General features: G+C 57.0%; 2 protein-coding genes across 8 annotated transcripts; one reads left to right on the top strand and one right to left on the bottom strand.

Moving 5' to 3' along the window:
- Positions 1-874: 874 nt before the first annotated feature.
- Positions 875-4,367, top strand: BBLN (bublin coiled coil protein). Its single transcript, XM_027035244.2, has 2 exons — positions 875-1,099; positions 3,888-4,367. Exons 1-2 carry the CDS (start codon positions 1,021-1,023, stop codon positions 4,058-4,060), a joined length of 252 nt encoding a protein of 83 aa, XP_026891045.1. The 5' UTR covers positions 875-1,020; the 3' UTR covers positions 4,061-4,367.
- On the bottom strand, positions 1,847-20,795 carry CIZ1 (CDKN1A interacting zinc finger protein 1). Of its 7 annotated transcripts, XM_053204556.1 has the most exons (19): positions 20,616-20,769; positions 19,994-20,126; positions 19,642-19,757; positions 17,987-18,058; positions 16,117-16,346; positions 13,833-13,926; positions 13,531-13,639; positions 12,623-12,998; positions 12,373-12,544; positions 12,074-12,192; positions 11,261-11,458; positions 10,404-10,528; positions 8,706-8,793; positions 8,111-8,224; positions 7,758-7,910; positions 6,260-6,329; positions 6,009-6,130; positions 5,511-5,666; positions 1,847-3,000 (listed from the first exon to the last, which is right to left on the bottom strand). In XM_053204556.1, the coding sequence occupies exons 1-19, from the start codon at positions 20,617-20,619 to the stop codon at positions 2,890-2,892; spliced, it is 2,562 nt and encodes an 853-aa protein (XP_053060531.1). In that variant the 5' UTR covers positions 20,620-20,769; the 3' UTR covers positions 1,847-2,889. The 7 variants fall into 7 exon arrangements, with proteins under 7 accessions (XP_053060531.1, XP_053060529.1, XP_053060528.1 ...); XM_053204554.1 differs by having other exon boundaries at positions 12,373-12,998; positions 20,638-20,795; XM_053204553.1 differs by having other exon boundaries at positions 12,373-12,998.
- Between the last annotated feature and the right edge of the window lie 1,363 nt (positions 20,796-22,158).

The following is a 22,158-nucleotide window of genomic DNA, read 5'->3' as shown; positions in this document are numbered from 1 at the left end:
CCGGGCAGCTTCTGGGACAGAGAAGATCCCTCCCCGTTGTCATCATTTGGGACATATCCAGGTCCCCGTTGGGGCCCGACATCGCAGGCTCAACAATGGAAAGCAGTGACAGTCCGGTTGCTCCGACAGCCAGCGCCAGGCTGAAGGTGGAGGCTCCAGATGGACAAGCCTAACTCCTAGCCCAAGATGTCCTGCCCACAGGAACTACCGGTGTGAGCCCAGGACCGGGCTGCTGCTTCCATAGGGCCTCCTGGCAGAGTCCCAGTCCCCTCTCGCCTGGAACACGGGTCTGGCTCAGCTGGACCCCTGGCCAGGATCACACTGGGTCCAGCTGAGCTGGGTCCAGCTCAGGAGCGACAGTTGCTTGGTGGGTGACTTTCGGCATGCCTCCCTTTCTCAGCTGGTAAAAAAGGGGTGGGGGATGATGGCCAACCTTATCCCGAAGCCGCACGCAGCCCTGTGCCAACCCAGACCCTGACTCTCGCTGAGGCTGTGAACGTTTATCTTCTGAAGCCATAGGGAGCCTTAGAAGCCACGCGTCTCAGAATTTGCCCACGCGGAGGCTCCGGCTCAGGAACTCGCAGGTCCCCACCGGCAGGAAGGGCACAGTGGAGGCTGCCCCCACCCCTCGGCCGGGCTCGCTCGCCCTAGCTGAGGGCCTGCGCCCCCACCACCTAGGCTCCTCAGCCAGCGGCCCGGATAGCCACGCCCAGCGGCCTGGAGAGGGGCGGGGCTCAGAGCTCGACTGTGAGGCAGGGTGTGGGCGGGACGCGGGGGCGGAGTCTGACGGCGGGCAGGGGAGGAGTTCTGGCGGCGGGGCGGGGTGGGGGCGGAGCTCGGGCCGCGCGGTTCCGGCCTTGGGGGCGGGGCCGCGGGCGCCGGGCCCCGTTCCGCCGCGCCGTGCCACTCTTCCGGCCCAGCGTTCCATCCGGCGCCGCCACCTTCCGCCCGGCGCCGGCTCTCGGCGCGACGGTCGCCCCGTTCCGTCGTCGTGCTGCCCTCGCGGCGCCGGAGCCCGCAATGTCGGGCCCCAACGGGGACCTGGGCATGCCGGCGGAGGCGGGCGTGGAAGGCGAGGATGACGGCTTCGGGGAAGCAGGTGACCCAGGGGGGCTGCTGAAGCGACCTTTGCTTTCTCAGGGCTGCCTCCTGGAAAGGAGAATCGGGGTCGGACTGGGGACTTGGAAGGGACCCCAGAGCCCTCCCACCCCTCGCTCCTGGGTGGGTTGCAGCTGCGGGCGCTGGCTGGAGGTTCAGGGCGAGCGTCAGTGAGTGGGTCCCTGGAAACCGCAGCACTGGAGAACTGCGGGCAACCGGCCCCGTTTTACAGATGGGGAAACTGAGACCGCTTCAGGGTCACTCGCCCTTTTGGCATCTGCTCCAGCCGCTTCCTCCAGCCCCTGTGGCGAGGGAAGTTCCTGAAGGGGCTGGGCGAGTGGGCCGTTTTGGCTTAGCGGGAGGGGCTGTCTGGGTGGGCAAACCCGCCCTGCTGAGTCAGCATCCCCAGCCACCTTTGCTGTGATCTGGAAGTCTTGGCGAATGCGACCTGCTTACCGAGCAGCCTGTTGCCTACACAGCGCTGCGGGGGAGGGGGCGGATGGGTGGTGGAGAGAGAAGCATCAGCTCCCCTCTCATCTTTGGGAGCCTCAGTTTCCCCATCTGTAAAGTAAGAATAATAATGTGTCTCCTGCATTGAGAGGTGTCAGGATTAAATGAAAAAACAAATGGAAAATAGTAGGTTCGAAGCATGCAAGTGAGCAGTTATTATTCTCTTTAGTGTAATAAAGATGGGTTTCTCGAGTCGGAAGACAGGACCTAGTAAATGTGAGATAAGTATGGAGTCTGCTTTTTGTTTTGTTTGGATAACAGCTTTATTGAGCTATAATTCACATACTATATAATGTATCCATTTAAATTTTACATGTCAGTGGGTTTTAGGATATTCAGAGTTGTACATCCATCACAATAGTTTTAGAACACTTTGATCACCCAGGGTCTGCATTTAATAAAAAGGTAGAGGGCCTCCCACAGGGTGGCAAATGGTGGACTGGCCAGTTTTCCCTAGGCACCGCAGGTCAACAGTGGCCAGATGTGTCAAATGGAGCCCACTGCAGTGGTGGGAGTGATCTGGAAAAGCCACTTAAGTGTCACAATGAGTAGATGTTGGCAGGTTCACAGGACTTGGTGCAGTGGGGAGGAGGCTGTCCCAGGCAGATGGCAAAGCTTAGAACTGGGAAGGGCCCTTGACATGGATAAAGCCTGGCCCCAGTGGTGTGGAAACACTCGCCTCCCCCATCCTGCTTCGGGCCTGTGTCTCATGACACAAAATGTGCAGTGTTGATAATAATCACCTACTAAGTACTTGTCGCGGCCAGACCCTGTCTGAGTTCTTAATGTATTTGAATTCTTGCAACAACCCAGCCCTTATTCCCTTCCCAAAAGATGCAGTCACTTGCTAGGGCAGAGCAGAGCTGGGAATGAAACCCGTGTGCCCCTGCTCTAAATCTTGGCTATGCCACCAACCAGCTGGAGGATCCTGGGTAGGTCCCTTCCTTCTTGGGCCTCGGTTTCCCCATCTGTACCACAAGGGGGTTGGACTCTTAAGATCCAGCAGAGACTTTCCAGGACTCTGTCCTCTGGGAGGTGTGCCAGCTCTGGGTGATGGTGGTTCCCCACCCCCCCACCCCCCCGAAGCCAGACACACTTGCACCCATATTCCAGACACACTCCTCCAGCCCTGGCCTTTTCCAAACACTGCCAGCCGCTTCCCCTCTGTCCCAAGCTGGCACCTGAGTGTATCTGAGTCATGGGCTGGCTCAGAACTGGGTCCGCAGTGGGCACAGGCCCAGCCCTTGGATCCTAAGGGACATTGTGTTGCTGAGAGGCAGGTCAGGAGTGGCCATGGAGGAGGGAGTGATGGTTTCTGGTGGACACCAGGGAAGGCTTCTTAGAAGAGGCGTTTTGAGCTGGTCCTTGAATAGCTGTTGTGGTTGAGGCATTCTGAGTGGCAGAGACAGGTGAGCAAAGGCAGAAAGGCTAGAAAGTCAGAGGCTTCATTCATTCATTCATGCATTCATTCATTCAACAAGTGCTTATAGTGTGGCAATGAGGGCGTCAGGGGAACAGCAGTGAACACAAGAGCATTCCCCCTCTCAAGAGCTCTGCAGTCTGGTCGGGGAGACACAGCAGCACACGTAGCAGTCAGGCCAGAGGTGAAGGAGGACAGTGGAGGCATGTGGAGGGCAAGGAGGTCAGACATAGAGGCTTGATCCCGTCTGGGGCATTGGGAGGTCTCTCTGTGGCAACACCCATGCTAAGACTTGAAGGAGGAGAGAGGGAGGGAAGCAAGACAGGAGAAGGATGCCCTGCAGGCAGAGGCAACAGCAGCATGTTTTAGGGGCCCCAAGATGGGCAAAGGCGGGTGAGGAAAGGAAAGGGTATGGGAGACGGGGCTAGAGAGGGGGAGGGGCCTTGGGGCTTGGGAGGTTCTTTTCCTTCAGGGCAGAGGGAGCCTCAGAAGGGCTGGAGAGTAGAGCCTGCCTGGGGACTGGGGCTTTGATTGCCCGACTCGGGAAGGTGGGCCCTGACCTCCAGGCAGCTGATGTAGGAAGTGGAGAGAAAACTGGCATTGGCAGGACAATGTCTGGCAGACCTCCCCCCGACCACCCTAACCATAGAAAAAAGGATGGTGCACTAAGGTATTATGTCCCCAAAGCCTTTCACTTTTGGCATCCACCCATTTTCCTGACGGTGACACCGAGGCTCAGGAAGGAATAGGGACTTGCCCAAAGCCCTTTTGTCCCCCAGGTTGGGACACAGTGTGGGTGGGGATGTTTGTGAGCCTCGAGGAGACACAGAACCTTGGCTCTCTTTTGCCTTCCTCCCAGAATATGCTGCCATCAACTCCATGTTGGACCAGATCAACTCCTGTTTGGACCATTTGGAGGAGAAGAACGACCACCTCCACGCCCGCCTCCAGGAGCTGCTTGAGTCCAACCGGCAGACACGCCTTGAGTTCCAGCAGCAGCTCGGGGAGGCTCCTAGCGATACCAGTCCCTAGGCTCTGGGAGCCTCCAACCATCCCCAACCCTGTCTTCCTGGGCTAGGCTGTGGCCTGGGCACTCACCACCTGGCTTAGATACCTTCTTAAGGGCGGGTCTGCAGGTCCCTCTAGTAGGTCTGCCTGCCTGGGCCACCCTTCTGGTACTTCCTTTGGCATGCCTGGGCCAGCCCCCAACACCTGACGTCCCCTCCTGGGGTCAGGTGTGGGCCTGCGACCCACCCACCTTGCCTGCCTGCCCAATTCCAGGACACTCCCCACTCTGCCCAGGCCTTGAGCATCCACATTAAATGGGTCTCCAACATCACTGTGCCTCTCCTCTGTATCCTGGGGTGAGGACCCCACTGGCCACTAGCGGTGAACAGGTCAGTGGAGGCATTCCAGGCACTGATCATACACTGATGGCTCACGGGCCTGCTGGTAGGCCTGGGGTTCTTGGCTTTCTTGTATTTCTGGACACAGAGGGTACAGGTGAGGCAGGGCTTCCTCCCCACCTGGTGCACTCCTGGCCAGCAGCTGCCTCCTCAGCCCAGCCCATCAGACACGCTGTGTGACCCAATGTGATACACTCAGCTTCTCTGGGTACTAGGGCCTTTCACTCAGCCAGCCAACAGCAATTCATGCTGTGTAACCTTGGCCATCATCCTCTTGCTCCTGGCCTCAGTCTTCTCCACTGGCCAATAACAGGGTTGGTCTGGCTGTCTATCTCTAAGGGTCATTCCAAATGGGGAAATAGCCCATGGAAAGAGCCAGCTCAGCCTCGGCCCTGTTCACAGATGATTCATCTTAGGGTCGCCTGACAAGGGGGGGGACCAGAGGAGTGGGGAGGGTCCCCACTCCTGCACTTAAGCTCCCACAGGGTTCAGGTGGACAGAAAGGCCAGCACAGAGCCAGAGCTCAGGCCCAGGACCAGTTGTATGGCCTTCAGCAAGTCACTTGACCTTGCTAGGCCTCTTCACCTGTTTCTTCACTTATAATTTGGAGATAACAAGAAGACCTGCCCCCTAGGGTCCAGACTCTGAAGGCTGAGGCAGATCTAAGTTGAAGGTGTTTTCCCTAGCCCTGACCACCTCATCAAGAGGGAAGCAGACTCTGGGGGAGGTGAAGTGCCTTGTGACCTCAGAGTCCCTGGTTAGGGAGCCCGTCTTTGGCCTTCCAGCTCGGCCACCACACCGTGCCCAAAGAGGGTGGGTTCTGGCTGAGAGCTGGCAAGGTTGCCCCCTCACCCTGTCCACCCAGACAGAAAGGCTGGTGGGCCCTGTACAGCCAAACTACCTTCTTTTATTAGATTTTCAGTAAAAACACCAACCATGTCAAAATTTCCACACAGACTTCTAAAAAGCAAAGCAGACCTAGACCCAGACGGGATGGGCATGAGGAGCTCCCTCTATCAGGTTTTGAGGCGGGTTGAACGCCGGGGAAGTGGGGGAGGAGGGGGTTGGGCTGTCACCTTGCTGGGGGTTTTAGCTGTGTCCTGGGTGCTGGGCTGGGTGGGCGCGCGGCCACCAGAAGTGAACAAAGCAGTCAGGGCGTTCCGGGCGTTGATTGCACACCGGCGGCTCACGGGCCTGCTGGTAGGGCTGGGGTTCTTGGCCTTCTTGTATTTCTGGACACAGAGGGTGCAGATGAGGCAGGGCTGCCTCCCCACTAGGTACGCTCCCTGCCAGCGGCTGCCTCCCCAGCCCGGCTGACGCTGCACCGGACACACTGTGTGATGCTATGAGATGTCCTCAGCCTCCCCGTGCCAGAGCTCTGGAGCTAACAGCCTGGCCCTCGGCATCGCCCCCCCCCCCCCCCCCCCCCGTCCCCCGCCAGGACAGCAGAAAGAGCTGGGCACTACCCCTGTTCTGATTCCCTCTGTGGGCAGGGCCTTCTGTTGGGGGGTTGTGCCCCAGGGCTGAGGCCTTACCCATCAGCCAGGGCGGGTGGGGCAGGAAGCCTGGCTCACCTGCAGGTTCTCGAAGTGGGCCAAGGACTTGCAGTGGGAGAGCTGTGCCCCCGAGTTGCTGTGGTAGAATTTGTGGCAGATGCGGCAAATGTACCCCATCACGGGCACCAGGAAGTCCACACCTGTAGGACGGCAGCATCTGTGCACTCGTCCCTCCAGGCCAACCCGTGTCCCGCCCTCCCTAGGGGCCCATTTGCTCACCCAGCCTCTGAGTGGGACGAGGGGAGGCGGGGTCAGGGCTTGGGTCTTACCGTATGCAGTACTGGGGCTATAGGTCTCTGAGCCTTTCCACTCCTCTATGGATATATCTCTGGACCTCACCTGGAAATAGGCAAGTGTGGGCCTCAGTTCTGACTTCCCTGAGCTCTTCGACACCACTCCCTTGATACCCAGGAGGATGATCCCCAGGAGGTTGTGGGTGGCATTCTCTGAGCCTTTGCACATGCCTATCCTGCCAGAGTGCCCTTCCCGACCTATACTTTTTTGGGTTCAGCTCCATCAGTCCCCTCCTCCAGGAAGCCCTCCATAATCCATGCCAGGTGTGCCCGACACATCACAAGTGTCGTCTCTGAACTCCATAACAACCTTCTACACTTTGCTCATTTTACAGAAGAGGAAACAGGTCCAGGCACAGTAACTCACTGGCCCAGGGTTTACGGAGGAGCAGCGTATTTAACCCTGGTGGGCCCCAGGCCCTCGTGACATTTCTAACCACGAGCCCCCTGCCAGCTTCCTGAATTCCTATCTGATGTTGCAGTGACCTGCTCAGGTGACTAAGGACCCCTCCTCCTACCTACCAGACATGAGCCCCTTCCAGACAGGGCCATCTGATTCCAGCCACAGCAGCCCATGCTTAGTAGCGCCCTCCTCCACTTACCAAGCAAACAAATGTGCCTTCCAGGAGTGACAACCACTCCCATTTGCCACCCCCGCCTCAGGCCGGGCTTCGGCCCTTCCTTAGAGCCTGAGTTGGGACTCTTAGTTCTAAGCAGAGGAAACGGGGGGGGGGGGGGGGGGGGTGCTCAGAGAAGGCAAGGGGCTTGCCTGAGGTCATACCACGGCCAACTGCTGGGTAACAAAGCGATCTCACAAACCTGCATAGGGCTGGAGGCCACCCTTGCGACACTCCATCCACAGCCCCTCCACGATGCCCCTTTGCCTGGCTCACCACCCCCCCACCACCCCCGGACTACAAGGGCAAGCTCTGGGAGGGCAGGGCCAGGCCTTAATCCCCATGTATCCCCACATCAAGCACCAGGGCGTGGCTCAGAGGAGCTGCGGTGTTAGGAGCACGGGCTCTGGCATCTCACTTCCCAACATCCAAGTGGGTGGGTCTCTGCCAGGAAAGTGCTTGGTACATAACTGGCACACGGTAACTGCTCAAAAAGTGTCGTCTGCTATGGGTGTCATCGTCATCATCACCTTATGCTGACTCTTCCGTGTCCCCTGCATAGTTCCCTCCGTGCCCTTATTGGCCTAAGATGCCCTTTCCCTTCCTCAATGCAGGTCAAAATTTCAGCCAGATTTTGAGGTCCTCACCCATGTAACCGGCCGCCCTGCAGTCATCGTGATGTGTATTTATACCTAGCCATACGGAATACAGTCCTATTTGTACTAAATTGTGGCACCCGTTAGTGCCTACAAATGTCAGCACTGTGCCCCCTGGCCCCGGGAGGTGGGGCGAGGTCCCACCTGGGCTGGGAGCCCAGCCTCCAGCCTGCCTCCCACCCCACCTCACCCCCCAAGTACCTGCTTGCAGAATTCTTCCTCAACCTCGATCTCTTCTTCTTCATCCTCCTCCTCCTCCTCCTCTTCTTCATCGCCCTCAAAGCAGCCCACAGCGTCCACCGTGATGAAGTGGTCCTCATCTTGACCGGCGATCTCCTTCTCAAGCATCTTCAGCTGCCCAGGAGAGTAGGCCAGGGCTCAGGTCAGCTCTGGGCAGCCTAAGCGCCACACCCCACCCACCCCACAACTCTGAGCATCCCAATCCCTCCAGACCTGGTATGAGTTCAGGCTGGGAAAAACCTCAACTTGCTGTGTGGCCCTGGCCAAGGCTCTGTACCTCTCTGGGCCCATGTCCTGTGAGGGAGCTGGGTTACCTCCTTGGCTTTGTCCTTATGCCCCTGGGACTTCACATGCTCCACAAACTTGCGGGGGGTCTTGAAATAGCGGTTGCAAACAGTGCAGAAAGGTCGCAGGGATTGCTTGGCAATCTGGGGAAAGGAGGGCAGGCCGAGTGGGTGGCAGGCAGTGTCCCCGGGTGCAGCCAGGCTGTGCCCAGTGAGATCTCATCTCCCACCCGCAGACTACCACATCTGTAACCAGCTGGCTGTGCCCCGCCCCTTTACCAGAACATGGGCAAACATATCCACTCCCTGTGCTGTTGGCTACAAGACGGGATGGCAGATGGCAACAGGACAGAGAGAAGACGAGCTGGGGAGAGAGAGTAGCCGCCAAGAGGACCCCACCAGCCCCGTGGCTGAATGACAGGATGAGATGGTGCTTCACCCACTTGGAAAAATGGAGAAACTGAAGCCCAAAGAGGAAACATCGAGAAGCCACGCTTCTGAGTTGTGACCATCCAGAGACAAAGAGTGCAATTGTCTTTCCATCCCCAACCTCGGCTCCCTCCTTCCCAACCCTGGGCTTGGAGATAGATGTGTGGGTACCTTCGCAGCACACAGGCCCTCATACCTTGTGGTCCTGAGTCCTGCGGTGCTGGATCAGGTCCCCCATGTAGTAGACCTGGCAGGTGTTACACCAACGCCTCGGCGGGGGCTCTCTGAGTGACGGCAACCAAAACAAGTATATACATGGGATGCTGTCCTTGTTGGAAAGACAGCCGCTCTCCCAAGATGCTCCCCATAAGTGTAATGCAGTTCCAACAGGAGCTTTTTTAGAAACTTATCAACGGTTCTGAGATTCATCTGGAAGAATCCTTAAACAAGAATAATAACCAAGGAGGAAGGAGAGGCAGCCAGTCTGCAGGACTGGCCTCAGGGGGCCAGGTCAGGATTCAAGGGGAGACGTCATCAGGAGACAGTTCAGTGAATCTCCCGCACTTAAAGCTTGTTAATAGACGGGCCACATCCTTCTGCTTTTCTTGTGTCACGAGATCCCAAGCTCATTCTGCACGTGGCAGTTTTGAACCTGTTCTAACCTGATGTTGCATCATACCTGCTTCCTCGTTCTCATGAATTCCCTGCCGTTGTCCTGTTTATTAGAAGCACTCCACCAAGTGCACAAGCCTGATCTAACTAATCCCGCAGGTTTCGATACTCTAGAAAGTTTCCAATTAAAATCTGTCACCATTACATTACTCTGCAAGGAACATCTTTGTGAGTCATCTTTCTCCTGTATTTATGATTATTTCACCTAAGTATAATTCCTAGGTCCACAAGCAGGGGGAGGTTTAAAGGTCGAGAACATACTGCACAACCACGTAGGGAAGTTCTTCTCAAAGAAGCACCTAACAGAGACACCGCTGCCTCTGGAGAGAGTATTCTGTCACCCAGAGCATGCGGACAGGGAGCTCCAAGCTGTGACCCTCTGTAAGCGCTCAAGGCTGAGTCCCCAACCACTGCCTCGGGGACTGTCCAGCCTGTGAAGGAGTTTGGTTCGGCCTCCATAGGCTTTGTTTCATCTTGATTCTGAGCTAGCTGCTAACATTTTGAAATTGGGAGATTTCACATACAAAGCTGGGTTTCTAGATTCTCTGGAACAATTAGGAGACCTGGAGCTGTGGGGCAGCTGTTCTGTGACAGAGCCCATGTCCCCTAGCATGGCCTGAGGCAGTGCCTACCTGCTTTCCCCCCCCGCCCCCCCAGCCCCCCAGCAGGCCTCCATGACTGCCCACAGGGTGTTGAAAGGTCTTGTACCTTCCACCAGGCCTTCTTAGCCCAAGAGCTAGTTTTGGACTCCAGGAGGGCACATATTTTGGGTCAATGAAGCCCCTATGGCAATGAAAAAGGGGTGGCACAGTGTAGCTGTAACCTCAGGCCACAAGGTGACGATCCTCACCATTGTGTGTCCCCACCCCACCCCCCCCCACCCCCAGCTGGGGTCAGCACATATGCCGGAGAAGCAGGGCTCTGTGCCACAACCCACTTCCTTCCCATGTGGGTGGTCCCACTGTTCCTGCCTGGATGGAGCCTTAAGAGACCATCTAGTTCATGAATTCTTACATTGCATCCTTCACCAGGCCATTTTACAGATGAGGAAAACTGAGGCCCGAGGCTAAACCATTAATGGTGCGGAGAGGCCTCTGGCAGAGGGCAATGCTTAACCCAAAGGCGGACCTTGAAGATGGCAGACTCAGGGCCCTTCCCAGGCGCGCCTGGCCTGCAAGACTGTCTACCCCCCAGTACAGAGCCTCCGAGATCCCCCACTCACTCGTCCTCTCTCTCCAGGACATCCCGGGGCACGGGCAGCAGGGACAGGAGGCAGGCTTGGCTCATGTGCTGGATCTCCCCCAGACGCTGCTGGTGCTGGGCCCCCGCCATGTGGTCCTGGAACTCCTGTAGCCAGCAGAGTGAAGGATGGGCCTGAAGAACGAGCCCCGGAACAGCGGGCAAGGGTGGAGGAGGAGGCCTCCAACCTCGGCTTCATGGCCACCCCGCCGCTGCCGAAGCTGTCTCTCTTACAACAGCCCCGTGGAGGCCACAGAAGGATGGTGAACTGAGACACCAAGTGGGCACAGAGCAGCCGGAGCTTCTGCTCCTTCCGGAGACTGTGTGGGCCCCTCAAAGGCAGGGAGCAGTCCGATTAACCTCCGGATCCCATGGCTCTGCTCCGGATGACAGAGGTAGCAATAGCAAGGGTAATAATAATTATTGTTATTATTACGAGCCTAAGGCTGTTATTAACGTGCTGCTCGCTCCAGGGGGCGCTTGGGGCTCATGATTTCAATGTCAGGTCACTGAATCCTTGGAACCTCCAGGTGAGGTGGGTTCTAAGCGCTTCTTCATCTGATGCATGAGGAAATGGGAGTCATAAAGAGGAGAATTCACCTCCTGAGGTCTACGCAGCTAGTCAGGGCTGATTTATACCCGGTCTGCCGGACTCTAAATTCCTAACTTCTTGGCTGGTCAGGAACTGTTTTCAGGGCAAACACACAGCTGCCCTGGATGGTGCTCACGGGGCCCTCGTGGCCACTCAGGCGCCTCGGGGAGGCCTGGGCATCCTCCAGAGACACCCTCCACTCTGCCCACCGGCCCTCCCCCCCGTACCGGGGCCTGGCTGGCAGGTACCTGCTGGCTGCTGCAGCTGGCCTTGCAAAGGTAGCAGAAGAACTGGAGGGTCTGCTTCGAGGGTGTGCTGGCGGAGGCAGGGGTGGCGGAGGTAGAGTCACCCGCGCGGGGCACGGGCGTGAGGGGGACTGTGCTGAAGGCCCGGCTGTCACTGCTCTGCAGGATGGTGACCTTCAGGGAGCCCCCGGCACCCCACACCTGCACCAGGAACAGGGGCAGAGCTACCACCAGCTGGGCACCTACGGTGGGCCAGGCCCTGTGCTAAACACCCGCGAGCAGGGTCTTACTGGGCCCTCCTGACAGCCCGCTTCACAGATGGGGACACTGAGGCACTGAGCTGGCAGGTGACTGCCCAGGCTCACAGAGCTAGGGAGTACTACAGCCGGGACTCAAACCCAAGCCCACCCAACTGTGAAGTCCACCCCACCCCACCCTCACGTGGAGACATGGAGACACCAGGAAGGGAATGGGTTTGGCCACAATCACAGCAGGAGGTAGAGCTGGGACCCAGACGGCATGCATAGGCCTGCCCTCTGTGTTCTCTCTACTAGAGCAGTGCTCCCCCGTCAGGGACCAAGGGCTCTATTCCAGGGATGAACAGGTTGGAAGGGACTTGTCACCAAAAGTACCTCTAGTTCTTCAGAGCAAAGGCATGTGAAGGCAGCACACCACACAGGAGCTTGACGACCCTCCATCAAACCCACGGCCCCGGCAGAGGGCGGCTGTCACCTTTCACGGGTGGGGAAACACAAGGGGTCCTCCCGCTGCCGGGCCCCGCGGTAAGCACACAGCCACGGTAGCGTATCTACCCACCCCTAGCATCTCTCTTGCCCTTTTTTCACATTCTCCCACATCCAGACCGCTGGTCAACTCCTCCTGGCTCTCCACGCTGACCTGGGAGCCTCCTGGCTCTGGCGAGGCCTCCTTCAGGCCTGAAATGACAGAGGGGTCCATCTCCCACCCAGGCCCAAAGTGATCCGGGCCTGAGAGCCACCGTTTCTACCCACAGCCAGGACCTTGAAGCCTCTGGTGGAGACAATGGCAGGGGAAGGGCAAAGGGTCCAGGCCGAACTGTCCCATCACGGGGCAACTGGGAGCCAGTGCTCACTTACCTGCTCCGGCGTCTCTCGGATCTGGTGGTGTCTCCGGCACCGTGGAACGAACCGGAACCGGTGCTCGCTCCGACGCTGGCATGGACACCTGCGGCCAGGTCTGAGGCTGCCCCTCAGTCCGGTCAGGGGGCTGCACGGGAGGCTGTCCTGGTGGCTGCTCTGGTGGCTGGACCTGAGAATATGTCTGCGTCTGTGCCAGCTGCTGCGGCTGCGCCTGCCCAGGGGGCTGCGGATGTGCCTGGCGCTGCACCTGTTTCTGTGGCTCCGCCTCCTTCTGCACCTGCTGCGGCTGCACCTGCTGCGGCACCAAGTGGTCTGGAGAGGTCTGCGTCTGTGCCTGTTTCTGCAGTTTGGGCCGTGCCTGGGTGTCCCCTGGAGGCGGGGGTGGCGGCGGCGGCGGCGGCGGCTGCGGCTGCGGCTGCGGCTGCGTCTGCGTCTGCGTCTGTGGCTGCACTTGGGCCTGGATCTGCAGAACCCGCGGCTGGAAACGTGGCAGCACTCGGGCTTCCGGCGGCTCAGGCAGCAGCTCAGGCGTCTGGGTCTGCTTCGGTGCCGTGGTCCGGGCCTGAGGCTGGACTTTCGCCTGCAGCTGCCCGGGGGCCCCCTTCTCTGTGGGCAACTCCGAGCTAGGGAGGATTGAAAGAGATCTTCCGATGTCTCCCAGTTGGCCCCAGGGGCTCCTCAAAAAGGCCAAGACCCACGTTCAGTCCTAGTTATAGCACGTGCGAGCCCGAGCCGGGCATTTGGCCGAGCCCCTCCGGCTCTCCTGGCCCCAGCTGTACCTAAATAAATGGGCAGGATCACTCGCCCCCCCCCCCCCCCCCCCCGCCTCCCACCACCTGCTATTATGTATCCAAGGCCCTGCAAAGCCGCCCATCCTCCACCCACTCTGAGGTCCCAGATGCACATGTTCACCTCTCCGAACTGGCCACCAGGTGACTCAGGCCCAGTGAAGATACCGGAGACTCTCTGGCCTGGGGTCTTCCCAAGTAAGATGCAGAATTGGGTTTGACCTTCCTCCAAGCCAAAGGTCAAGGCCCTTTCCTTGTTCCAGCTCTCTATAAAGGGTCCTGGCCATCAGCTACACCCTCCCCCAGGCTTTGCAAGAATGAGAGTACAGGGCCCCTGGGCCCAGGGAAGGTTTTCAGCATTGGTTACCTCTTTGACCTCTTAGCCGGTGGCTCCGATGCCTCACAAGACTCGGGCTCAGGTGCTACAGTGTGTTTCTCTTTAGCGATGCCATCTGGGCAGGGTGGGGAATCTTGGTCTGGAATGGAGGGCAGATGAGTGACCGCCAATGCCATGAGCAGCACAAACTAGGAGCTCCCCCCTCGAGGTGGGGCCTGGGCTCGCCCCACACCAAGATCCCTGCCTCCCAGGTCTGCCTCCATCACCGACCCCTGCACCCGCCTGCCCCAACCTGTGTCCCACCCAGAGGGCTAGCAGCCTCCCTCCCTTACCTTCTGGTGTGTCTGTTCGGGACTCGACAACTTCCTCAGACCCCTCTGGGGGGTCTGACTTGTCTTCCACGGGCACCGTCTGAGAAGAAGAATCCTGCTTCCTTTCAGAAACTGTTTTTGACACCTGCCACCCACCCTCGTAAGCAACCCCCTGGCCCAAGAGCAGCTTCAACAGTCCCGCAGGGGATGAAGAGCTGCCCAGAGACGATCCTCAGCACCCCAGGAATCCTGTGTAGGCTACCTGGCTGTTAACCCAGATTTGGGGGATACAGAGCCCCCTCCTGGCGGGCCCATGGTGCTGCCTGACTTCCCAACCATCTTCTCCACAAAGCAGCCAGAAGGGTCCTTCTAACACGCAAACCTGATCATGTCTTTTGTCTCTTTCAGGCTGAAACCCTCCTGTGACTCCTCCGACTCTAGAGTATTCCTTCCTCACCCAAGCCAACCCAATCTGCCCTCTGCCCCTACGCCCCCACCTCCAGCCAACTCCCCACTAGCCTCCTTGCCCTCTCTACGTCCACCCTGGCCTTCTCTCTGGTTCCCCAAGGTCCTAGGTCTCTCCCTGCCCCAGGGCTTCACCCAGAGCCTCAAAGGCACTTCTTGCGGGAAGCCCTCCTGACCCCAGAGTAGATAGACCCTTAACACAGGCCCAGAGGACCTTGGGCTTCCTTTTTGTGGCATTTGCCACAATGTGAATTAACTGGTGGGAACATTATTTGCATTCACGTCTTACCACTGCTAACACCCTCCTCCCCAGGCTAAGACCTCCAAGGAGGGTCAGGCCAGTCACACCATCTGTACCACTGGGGCTCCTACCAGACTTACAGATGTTTGCTAAATAAATGCACAGCTCCGGCTGGTCCTGGGCACTCCAGTTAGTCCCAGGAGCCTGCCCACAGCCTCTGTCCCTCCTCCTAAGCCCGAAGAACCAGCGCTGAGTGGAAACATGCATCCCATCAGGACTCCATGCCCTTCAGAACTACCTGCCTCTCACCCTGCATGACACGGGCCCTACTGTCCTGTAAGGCTCTGGGCCTGTCTTGACAGCTGTGCAGCATGGGGCAGCCTCCACCATACTCCCTGAGCCTCAGCTTTCCCATATGTAAAATGGGTGGGGGAGAACCCCGGACAAGACCATGTTAGGAGGGGCCCAATGGGCAGGTTGGAAGCCAGGACCGCTCTCTGGAGGGAAATGCCTCACTTCCAGATGTGGGCCGGCCTGAGAGCAGCCCAGAAAGGGCAGTGTCATCCCTGCCCCCTGGAATGCTCTCAGAAGGGTGCCATATGTGAGGGGCTGCCGGGACATTCAGGGACACGACAGTCCCAGAGAAGCTATTCCCTCGACTCTTTCTGCTTCTGTCAAGGACTGACTCTGCTTATGTCAGGGTGAGCCTCCTTCTAATGCCTTGCACCCTCTTCAAGGCCCAAGGAGGTGGCGGTGCAGCTCCAGAACCTTCCAATGACAACACTGTAGAGTTTAGGGTCCTGTAATGTTGTTTTACCCTTTCCTTTCTTTCACTTCTGTGTACAACAATTCTTTTGGACTGTTTTTGAAATTTCAGGTAGTGACGTAATGTTTCCTTGTTAAATAAATGTAACCGAGGAGAAGCGAATTCATTTAAAGCTCAGCTACTACAGTTAGTAACCCCTGGCCGCGGGTGCCTGGCTTTTGAGTTTTCCAAAGGTAGCAAGCCAAATGGAGATACATGCCAGAATTTGGAGACTCAGTACAAAATAAAAAGGAATGCAAAACGCCTCATTCGCGTCTTAAAATATTGATTGAAGGTTGAAGTTGTCATGTTTTTTACGTATGAAGTTAACTCAAATCTGTTACCGAAATTCATCTCACTGGTTTCTTTTTACTTTGTTGATGTGATGGCTAAAGAAATTTAAATTCCATTTATGCCTCATGTTTTATTTCTATAGGGTGGCGCTGGTTTACCGAGAACTGTGACAGGACACTTAATACAAATACAGTGTTATGGGTCATTTGTATCTCCGTGTGTTTACAAAGAGAGAAATATCAGGTAAACAACAGGATTGGTGGCGTTTGGACGTGGCAAAAGTCCCATCAGAGAGTCACAAAGATCTGAAATTTGGGAAACACTAGACAAGTCCAACTCACTAAACCCTTCCCCCTTTTTACAGATGGGGAAACCGAGGACAAAAAGGGATGTGACCTGCCCAAAGGCCCAGTGTGTGCCAGAGTGGGTGGAGTTAGGCTGATACCAGGTATGACCTTCCCACGCCCATCCCCACCTGCTGCGCCCCAGCCATCACTCACCTTGCGATTGGGGGTGGTGGAGGAGGGGGTGCGGGCCTGTTTCTGGGGAGTCCGCCCTGAAAGGTTGATCTGGGAGGGGTTTATGGGGACCCCAACAGGAGGGGCCCCCAGCAAGGACTGCCGAGTGGCCTGGGGAAAGAACTGCTGTAGATTTGGGGTGGCCAGCTGGGGGACCGTGAGGCTGGGGCCCGTCAGGTTCGGGGTTGGCAGGTTGTAGCCACGGAGGTTACCTGCAGGCAGGAAGAGGGGAGAAGAGGTTAACAACATGGTTGGACGGTAGAGGCCAGGGTCAGGCATCAGCCCCCCAAAGCATCACGGAAACAGCACAGATCACTTGAAAGGGAACCCTTCCCATACAAGGGCAGCCAGGGGAGGGAGATGAGAGCCAGAGGCCCACCCCCACCTTGGGCATTAATGGTGAAGGGGCCTTAGGGCTGGTTTCCTGCTCCAGCTGAGGAGGAGAGAGGCACTGCCTTCTCCCTCTCCAGATGCCTCCCTGGTCCCCGGCTGCCTCCCTGGTCATACTCCCAGTGCATTCCCAGCAACCCCACTCACCCGCAGGCATGCTTTAGGGTACACCTTAAGGTATGCGACAGACCCAGCACAGGACCCATAGGGAGAACCAGCAAGTTGACTGACTGGTCCCTGGAATAATAAAACACTCTCCTACCCCCATCCCTCTACCCCTTCATCAAAAGTCTACTGGGAACCAGGCACTTGCTAAGCACTTTGCATGCGCGGCCTCCGCCACTGGGCCCAGCCACCATCAGGGTAGGTATTAAGATCTCTACTAATGACAAAACAGACGCAAAGCAGAGATGTAACTTGGCCAAGATCTCTGCACATTCTGCCTTTGCCCCTCCCCATGCTGCCTAAACCCTTCTGTAGCTCCCTGCTGCTTGGAGAGAAGCCCATTCCTCACCTTGCAGGGTCTGGCCCTGCCCTCCTCCCAGACCTCCTTTCTTGCCCTCCTCCCCACACACGTACCCACTACATTTCAGCCACAGGCTTCTGTGCATTACCTCAACAAGCCTGGTTTCTTCCTGCCTCTGGGCCTTTGCACATGCCATTCCTTCTGCCTGAGCTGTTCAGCGCCCACTACCTCCTGGTCATCCTTCAGGCCTCCCTTTAGGTGTTTATCCTCTGAGAGACCTTCCCACATTTTCCCTGTGTCCCCAGAGGCAGACTTCCTTCCCTGTTCTAGAACCAGCTGCACAATTTCCTTGTCTGCTTCCCATTGCCCACCACCCAACCACACTGGGAACTCCTTAAGGGCAGGCACCTCATCTAACTCAGAGGCCCAGTGCTCAGGAAGTGTTTGAGCCATAAAAGACAATTCAAATCCTTGCCCCAAAGCTGGGACAGGAAGCACAGGATTGAAAGCGTGGGTCAGATGTGCTGTAAGAGCTAGTTCGAGTCCTACAGCCCAAGCTCTGTGGCCTAGAGCAAATCATTTCCCTCTTCTTAGCCTCAGTTCCCTCATCTGTACAATGGGATAATAATAGTGCCTGATTCACTGTTTTATGAGGATTCAATGACATATGCGAGTGTGCCTGGTACAGAGTCAGCGTTCAGTTAACATTAAAACAAATACATGTACACATATGTGCAGAGAGCCAACCGGCTCTTAAAAACAGTAAGATCAAGAGATCTAAAAGATCTAAAAGAAAAATGGACAAAGGACATGGACAAGTCACAAAAAGAAATATGAATGTTGAAACAGACAAATATAAAACGTTTGGCTACATTAACACTCCAAGAAATGTAAACTGAAAGATTAATGATAGCTTTTTTGCCAACCAAGTTAGTAAGTTGTATGCGTGTATACATATATATATATATATATATATATATAAAAAGCATATAATACCCAAGGTTGCTGTGGGCATGGTGAGACCGACACTGTCAGACGTGGCTGGTGGCATTGCAAACTGGTCCAGTCCTTGGGGAAAGCAAGTTGGCAATACTTATCAAGAGCCATAAAACATCCATCCCCCGACCCAGTCATCCACTTTTGGGAATCCACTCTACGAAAATAGTCTCAAACGTGATATTCACCCCAGGGTTATTTAAAACAAAAAAAAAAAAAAAAAGAAGAATACGGGAAAAAAAAGAAAAAAGGGGGAAAAAAAGGAAGCAGCTGAGTGTAGGTACGCAAGAGCAAAAACAAAACAGCTGTTAAAAAATAATCTTTACAGAGACTGTCAAATCATCTGGTAAATGACCAAGTCATTCTACTCCATGAAAAAGAAACAAGATATAGCTTTTCACTTACATCAATAACCAACCACAATCATATACAAATTCCCAAGTTTGTGCCTAGAAAAAAATTGGGAGGAAATACACCAAAATCTTCACGGGTGTTTTTTATTGTTGTTGCTATTGTTGCTTTCCTTCAGGAGGTGAGTGAGTCTATCTATGACAATTTGGGTTTTCTTGTCCTCTCAAAAATTTGTTTTCACTTTTCTTTGAGGAGTGTGACTTTTTAAATGGGAAAGAAAAGGGGGGATACATACATATGTATACATCATGGGTCCCTGTGTGTGGTTTTCTTTCTCCAACTATCCATTGATCCTTTGTCAATCAGCTCCAGGACCATCCCTGCCTACGTGGCAGGGCTGAAGAGTGACAGCCACCACATCTTCTGACCTGGCAGCATACCCAGCTGGATGGCAGGATAGCCTGGTGTCTAAGAACATGGCTCTGGGCTCTAATTCTCCCTCTAATCCACATCTACTCCCTGGGTGACCATGGGCACATGATGCCTCTCTAGGTCTCAGTTTTTTCATCTGTAAAATGGGATCATGGTATCTCCCTCCCAGGGTTGTCAGCAGAGTCAAGGAATTGTGTATGTAAAGGTCTCAGCACAGTGCCCCGCCCAGAAGGACCACCCAGCAAGCCACAGCTTCCATCTGGGAGGGGCTGGGTCTGAACCTGAGCTGGCCGCAGGTCACTGGGCTCCTAAGATTACTCCCAAAGGGGCTGAAGTATCTGAAGCAGCATCTTAGAAGGAAGAGCTGAGAGACTGCTCTCCACATGGGGAAACTGAGACAAGGGCACCGGCTTGATACACAGGGCTAGAGACGCCCATTCAGAGACCCAGGGGGTCAGGAGCCTCAGGCCTTAATCTAGCTGTGTGATCCAGCACAAATGACTTCCCCCATCTCTGGACCTCCGCTTCCTCATCTATCAAATGGGCCGTGGGGGCAGGGGGCGGGGTGTCAAAATAGACCTTTTCACCCATCATGTCCTCTAATCTGAATGTGAGTGAGGGGTGCTGAGGACAGCCCACAGAGTCAGCACCATGGCCAAGGGCACACCTCGGTGATCAGCATAGACCGGCATCCAGCTGAGCAACTTCGGGACTTCCACCTCCTGGAGCCTCAGTGTCCTCATCCGCAAACGAGGACGCTGAGAGTAGCTCTCTCTCAGAGTTAGCGTGTGGATCTGGGGGAGATTTAGCGCAAAAGGGGGATGCTAGGGCACCACCACTAAGATGCAGTGAGAAGGGGCCAGTAGCTATACCTTGCAACTGCTGCAGAAGCAAAGCTCTCTGTAGCACAGAGCCGTTGAGGAGGGAGGCGGGGCTGGCGCCTTGGAGGTTCAGGAGCTGCTGCTGTGGCTGCTGTTGGGGCAGCCCCCTGTGTGTTGGGAGGGGCTGTCAGAGGGCTTCGGGAGAGTTGGACCCTCCCTCTTCCCTCACCTCCATCCTCTGCCCCCTCTCTACGGCAGACAGAGGAACCTCTTAGGGTGGGAACTGATGGCTCCCAGGACTGAAACAGGGACGACCCCGGGCGAAAGGACTGGGATGGGGTCTCCGCCACAGGGATCTGAGCGGCGGGACTGAAGCCGCCCACCCCTCCAGAGGGGAACTCACCTGCTGACGGCCATGGGCAGGGGGGGCTGCGGTGGGGACTGCTGGAGCAGCTGCTGGAGCTGGAGCAGCTGCTGCTGTTGCAGCTGCTGCTGCTGGAGCTGCTGGAGCTGCTGCTGCTGGTTGAACATGGTGGCTGAAGGGAGGGCGCGGAGTAAGGCGGGACCCCTCCTTCCCTCCTCCCCCGCCCACGGCCCTCAAATACCTGCCCGCTGAGCTTCACCGCTACACCCCAGGCCTGCCTACACCCCAGTCCTGCCAAGAGCACGCCGCATTTGCACCCTCACGCTTTCAATAACCCCCGCCTCCCTCCACTTTCCCGTAAATCCTGTCGACAGTCCCTCCCTCAAATGCCCAACCCCGCCTGCCATCTCCCCTACTCCCACGGCTCTGTCCTTCCCGGGGAGTCCTACCCAAATGCACCTCCACCCCGCCTCCAGCCTTTCTCGCGCCACCGCGTCCCGATGCCAGCCCCCCTCCACGACAACCCCACCCTCTTCTTCGCGCCTACTTTGTGTCAATAACAGCACCCCCAACCATTCGCTTTGGCCTCTGAACAAAGTAGGAGGAAGGCTTCCCTCCCCATTCTGTTAACCCCTTCTTCTGCCGATCGAGCCAGGCTTACACATCAAATCCGGTTACCCCACCTGCGCGCGACGCCCTCAGCCTCCATCCAGATGGCCCCTAAACCCTTCCGTGGGTCCCCAAGCGGCGCTCGGCCCGCGCACCTCACTTCCCCGCACCCCCGCCGCAATCGCGCCGCCCCCACCGGCAGAATGGGCGGGGCGGCTCGAGCACTTCGCTTCGCTGGGGCCTGACCGGGCCACAGCAGCGCCCTCTGGGGGACCGGAGGACTCGATGCAGCGGCCCCTGGCGCAAGATCTTGAGCTGAGCTCGCGTCCCGCTGCGGGGGCGGCACCCGTTTACCCGGCGCCTCGGCTGCGGCTGGAGCGGCTCGGCTGGAGCGGCTTGGAGCTGCGAGGGGGCGCGAGGCAGCTCAGGCCCTCCGCCCCGCATCCTCCGCACCGGGAACCCGCGGCTCCGAACCCGAGGTCCGTCTGTCGCCCGGAGGGGTCTGTCGTCTGGTGGGGACATCGCGGGCTACTTCGAGGAGGACCGTCCGACCTCCCCGCGGTCGCCACTGTCCCGCGATCCTGGGGCCCCGCGCGGGGCTGAGGTGGGAGGGGCCGTGCAGCCGGCAGCGGCACATTCGGGGACCTAGACCGGGCGAGAGGGTGACCAGCACAGCGGACAGAAGAATTTGCCCTAAAACGGGGGTGGCGAGGTCCGCCTGGAGGTGTTTATTCGATTTGACTCGGGAGGGGGTGAGGAGGGCCGAGTTCAATTATTAAAAACGGCGTTCATCCTGATCCTGAAATTGTCCTGCCCCAAGGACCCTTTAATTACGACTCAGTCCCGCATCCCGACGCCCCTCTCCCTCATCCCCACGTGGAGTCACTGAGCCAAACAACCGGCGGTTACTAAGTAGCGATCCTTTTTCGCTTTTCTATTACCTAAAGTCGTCAATGCAGGTAACCGCCGGGGGCAATCCTCTTCTTTTGCATTAAGCGCCAATTGTGCGCGGACACCGCGCACGGTGGCGCTAGAGGCGCGCAGACTGGAGGCCGGCCCGGCGCGCCTAGGCGCGGAGACCTGAGTGTCAGCCAATCCCTGCAGTCGTGTGACAAGCTCTGTCCTAGAGCTCTGGACCGGCTCCACTGCAGCCCCAGGCAGCAGCACAGGTGCCTAATTCGGCCTGGATTTAGAGACGCGAAAGTGGCTCGAGTTAGCAGGACGTTGCGCCCTTGGGTGGAAGGGCAGCCTGGAGCATGGGAGCTTTGAAGGCCTGGCCTTGGGCTTTATCCCCGCAGGGCAGAGAGCGCTAGGGTATGAGGGCATCGCATCCGCCTGGATTAGAAAACTCACTCTGGTGAGAACCGAGACAGAGGCAATGGGGAGGGAGAGAAGGAGCCGAGTCAAGATCGCTTAGGCTTCCACCCAGGTCCAAGCACGCTGACACCTGGTCTGAGTGCCAGCAGAAGTTGGAGAAATTGAATCGGGGCTTCACTACCTTCTGGTTAGGTGACCCGGGTTGACAGGGGAGTCTTCTCTGAGCCGGTTTCTTCTTCCCTTCCATGGTGGGGGTGAAGATAATATTATGTAATGCT

The sequence above is a fragment of the Acinonyx jubatus genome, chromosome D4 (assembly GCF_027475565.1).
Source record: "Acinonyx jubatus isolate Ajub_Pintada_27869175 chromosome D4, VMU_Ajub_asm_v1.0, whole genome shotgun sequence".
Classification (NCBI taxonomy): domain Eukaryota; kingdom Metazoa; phylum Chordata; class Mammalia; order Carnivora; family Felidae; genus Acinonyx; species Acinonyx jubatus.
Note: the sequence above shows the minus strand (reverse complement) of the source record. Positions and strands in the feature narration are given on the sequence as shown.

Coding starts and splice junctions, on each gene's coding strand:
- BBLN (XM_027035244.2), top strand. CDS start 1,021: ATGTCGGGCCCCAACGGGGACCTGGGCATGCCGGCGGAGGCGGGCGTG. Junction 1,100..3,887: donor TGACGGCTTCGGGGAAGCAG/GTGACCCAGGGG, acceptor CCTTCCTCCCAG/AATATGCTGCCATCAACTCC.
- CIZ1 (XM_053204553.1), bottom strand. Junction 11,459..12,073: donor GGGCAAGAGAGATGCTAGGG/GTGGGTAGATAC, acceptor TTCCTGGTGCAG/GTGTGGGGTGCCGGGGGCTC. Junction 5,667..6,008: donor CCCACTTCGAGAACCTGCAG/GTGAGCCAGGCT, acceptor CTCTGTGTCCAG/AAATACAAGAAGGCCAAGAA.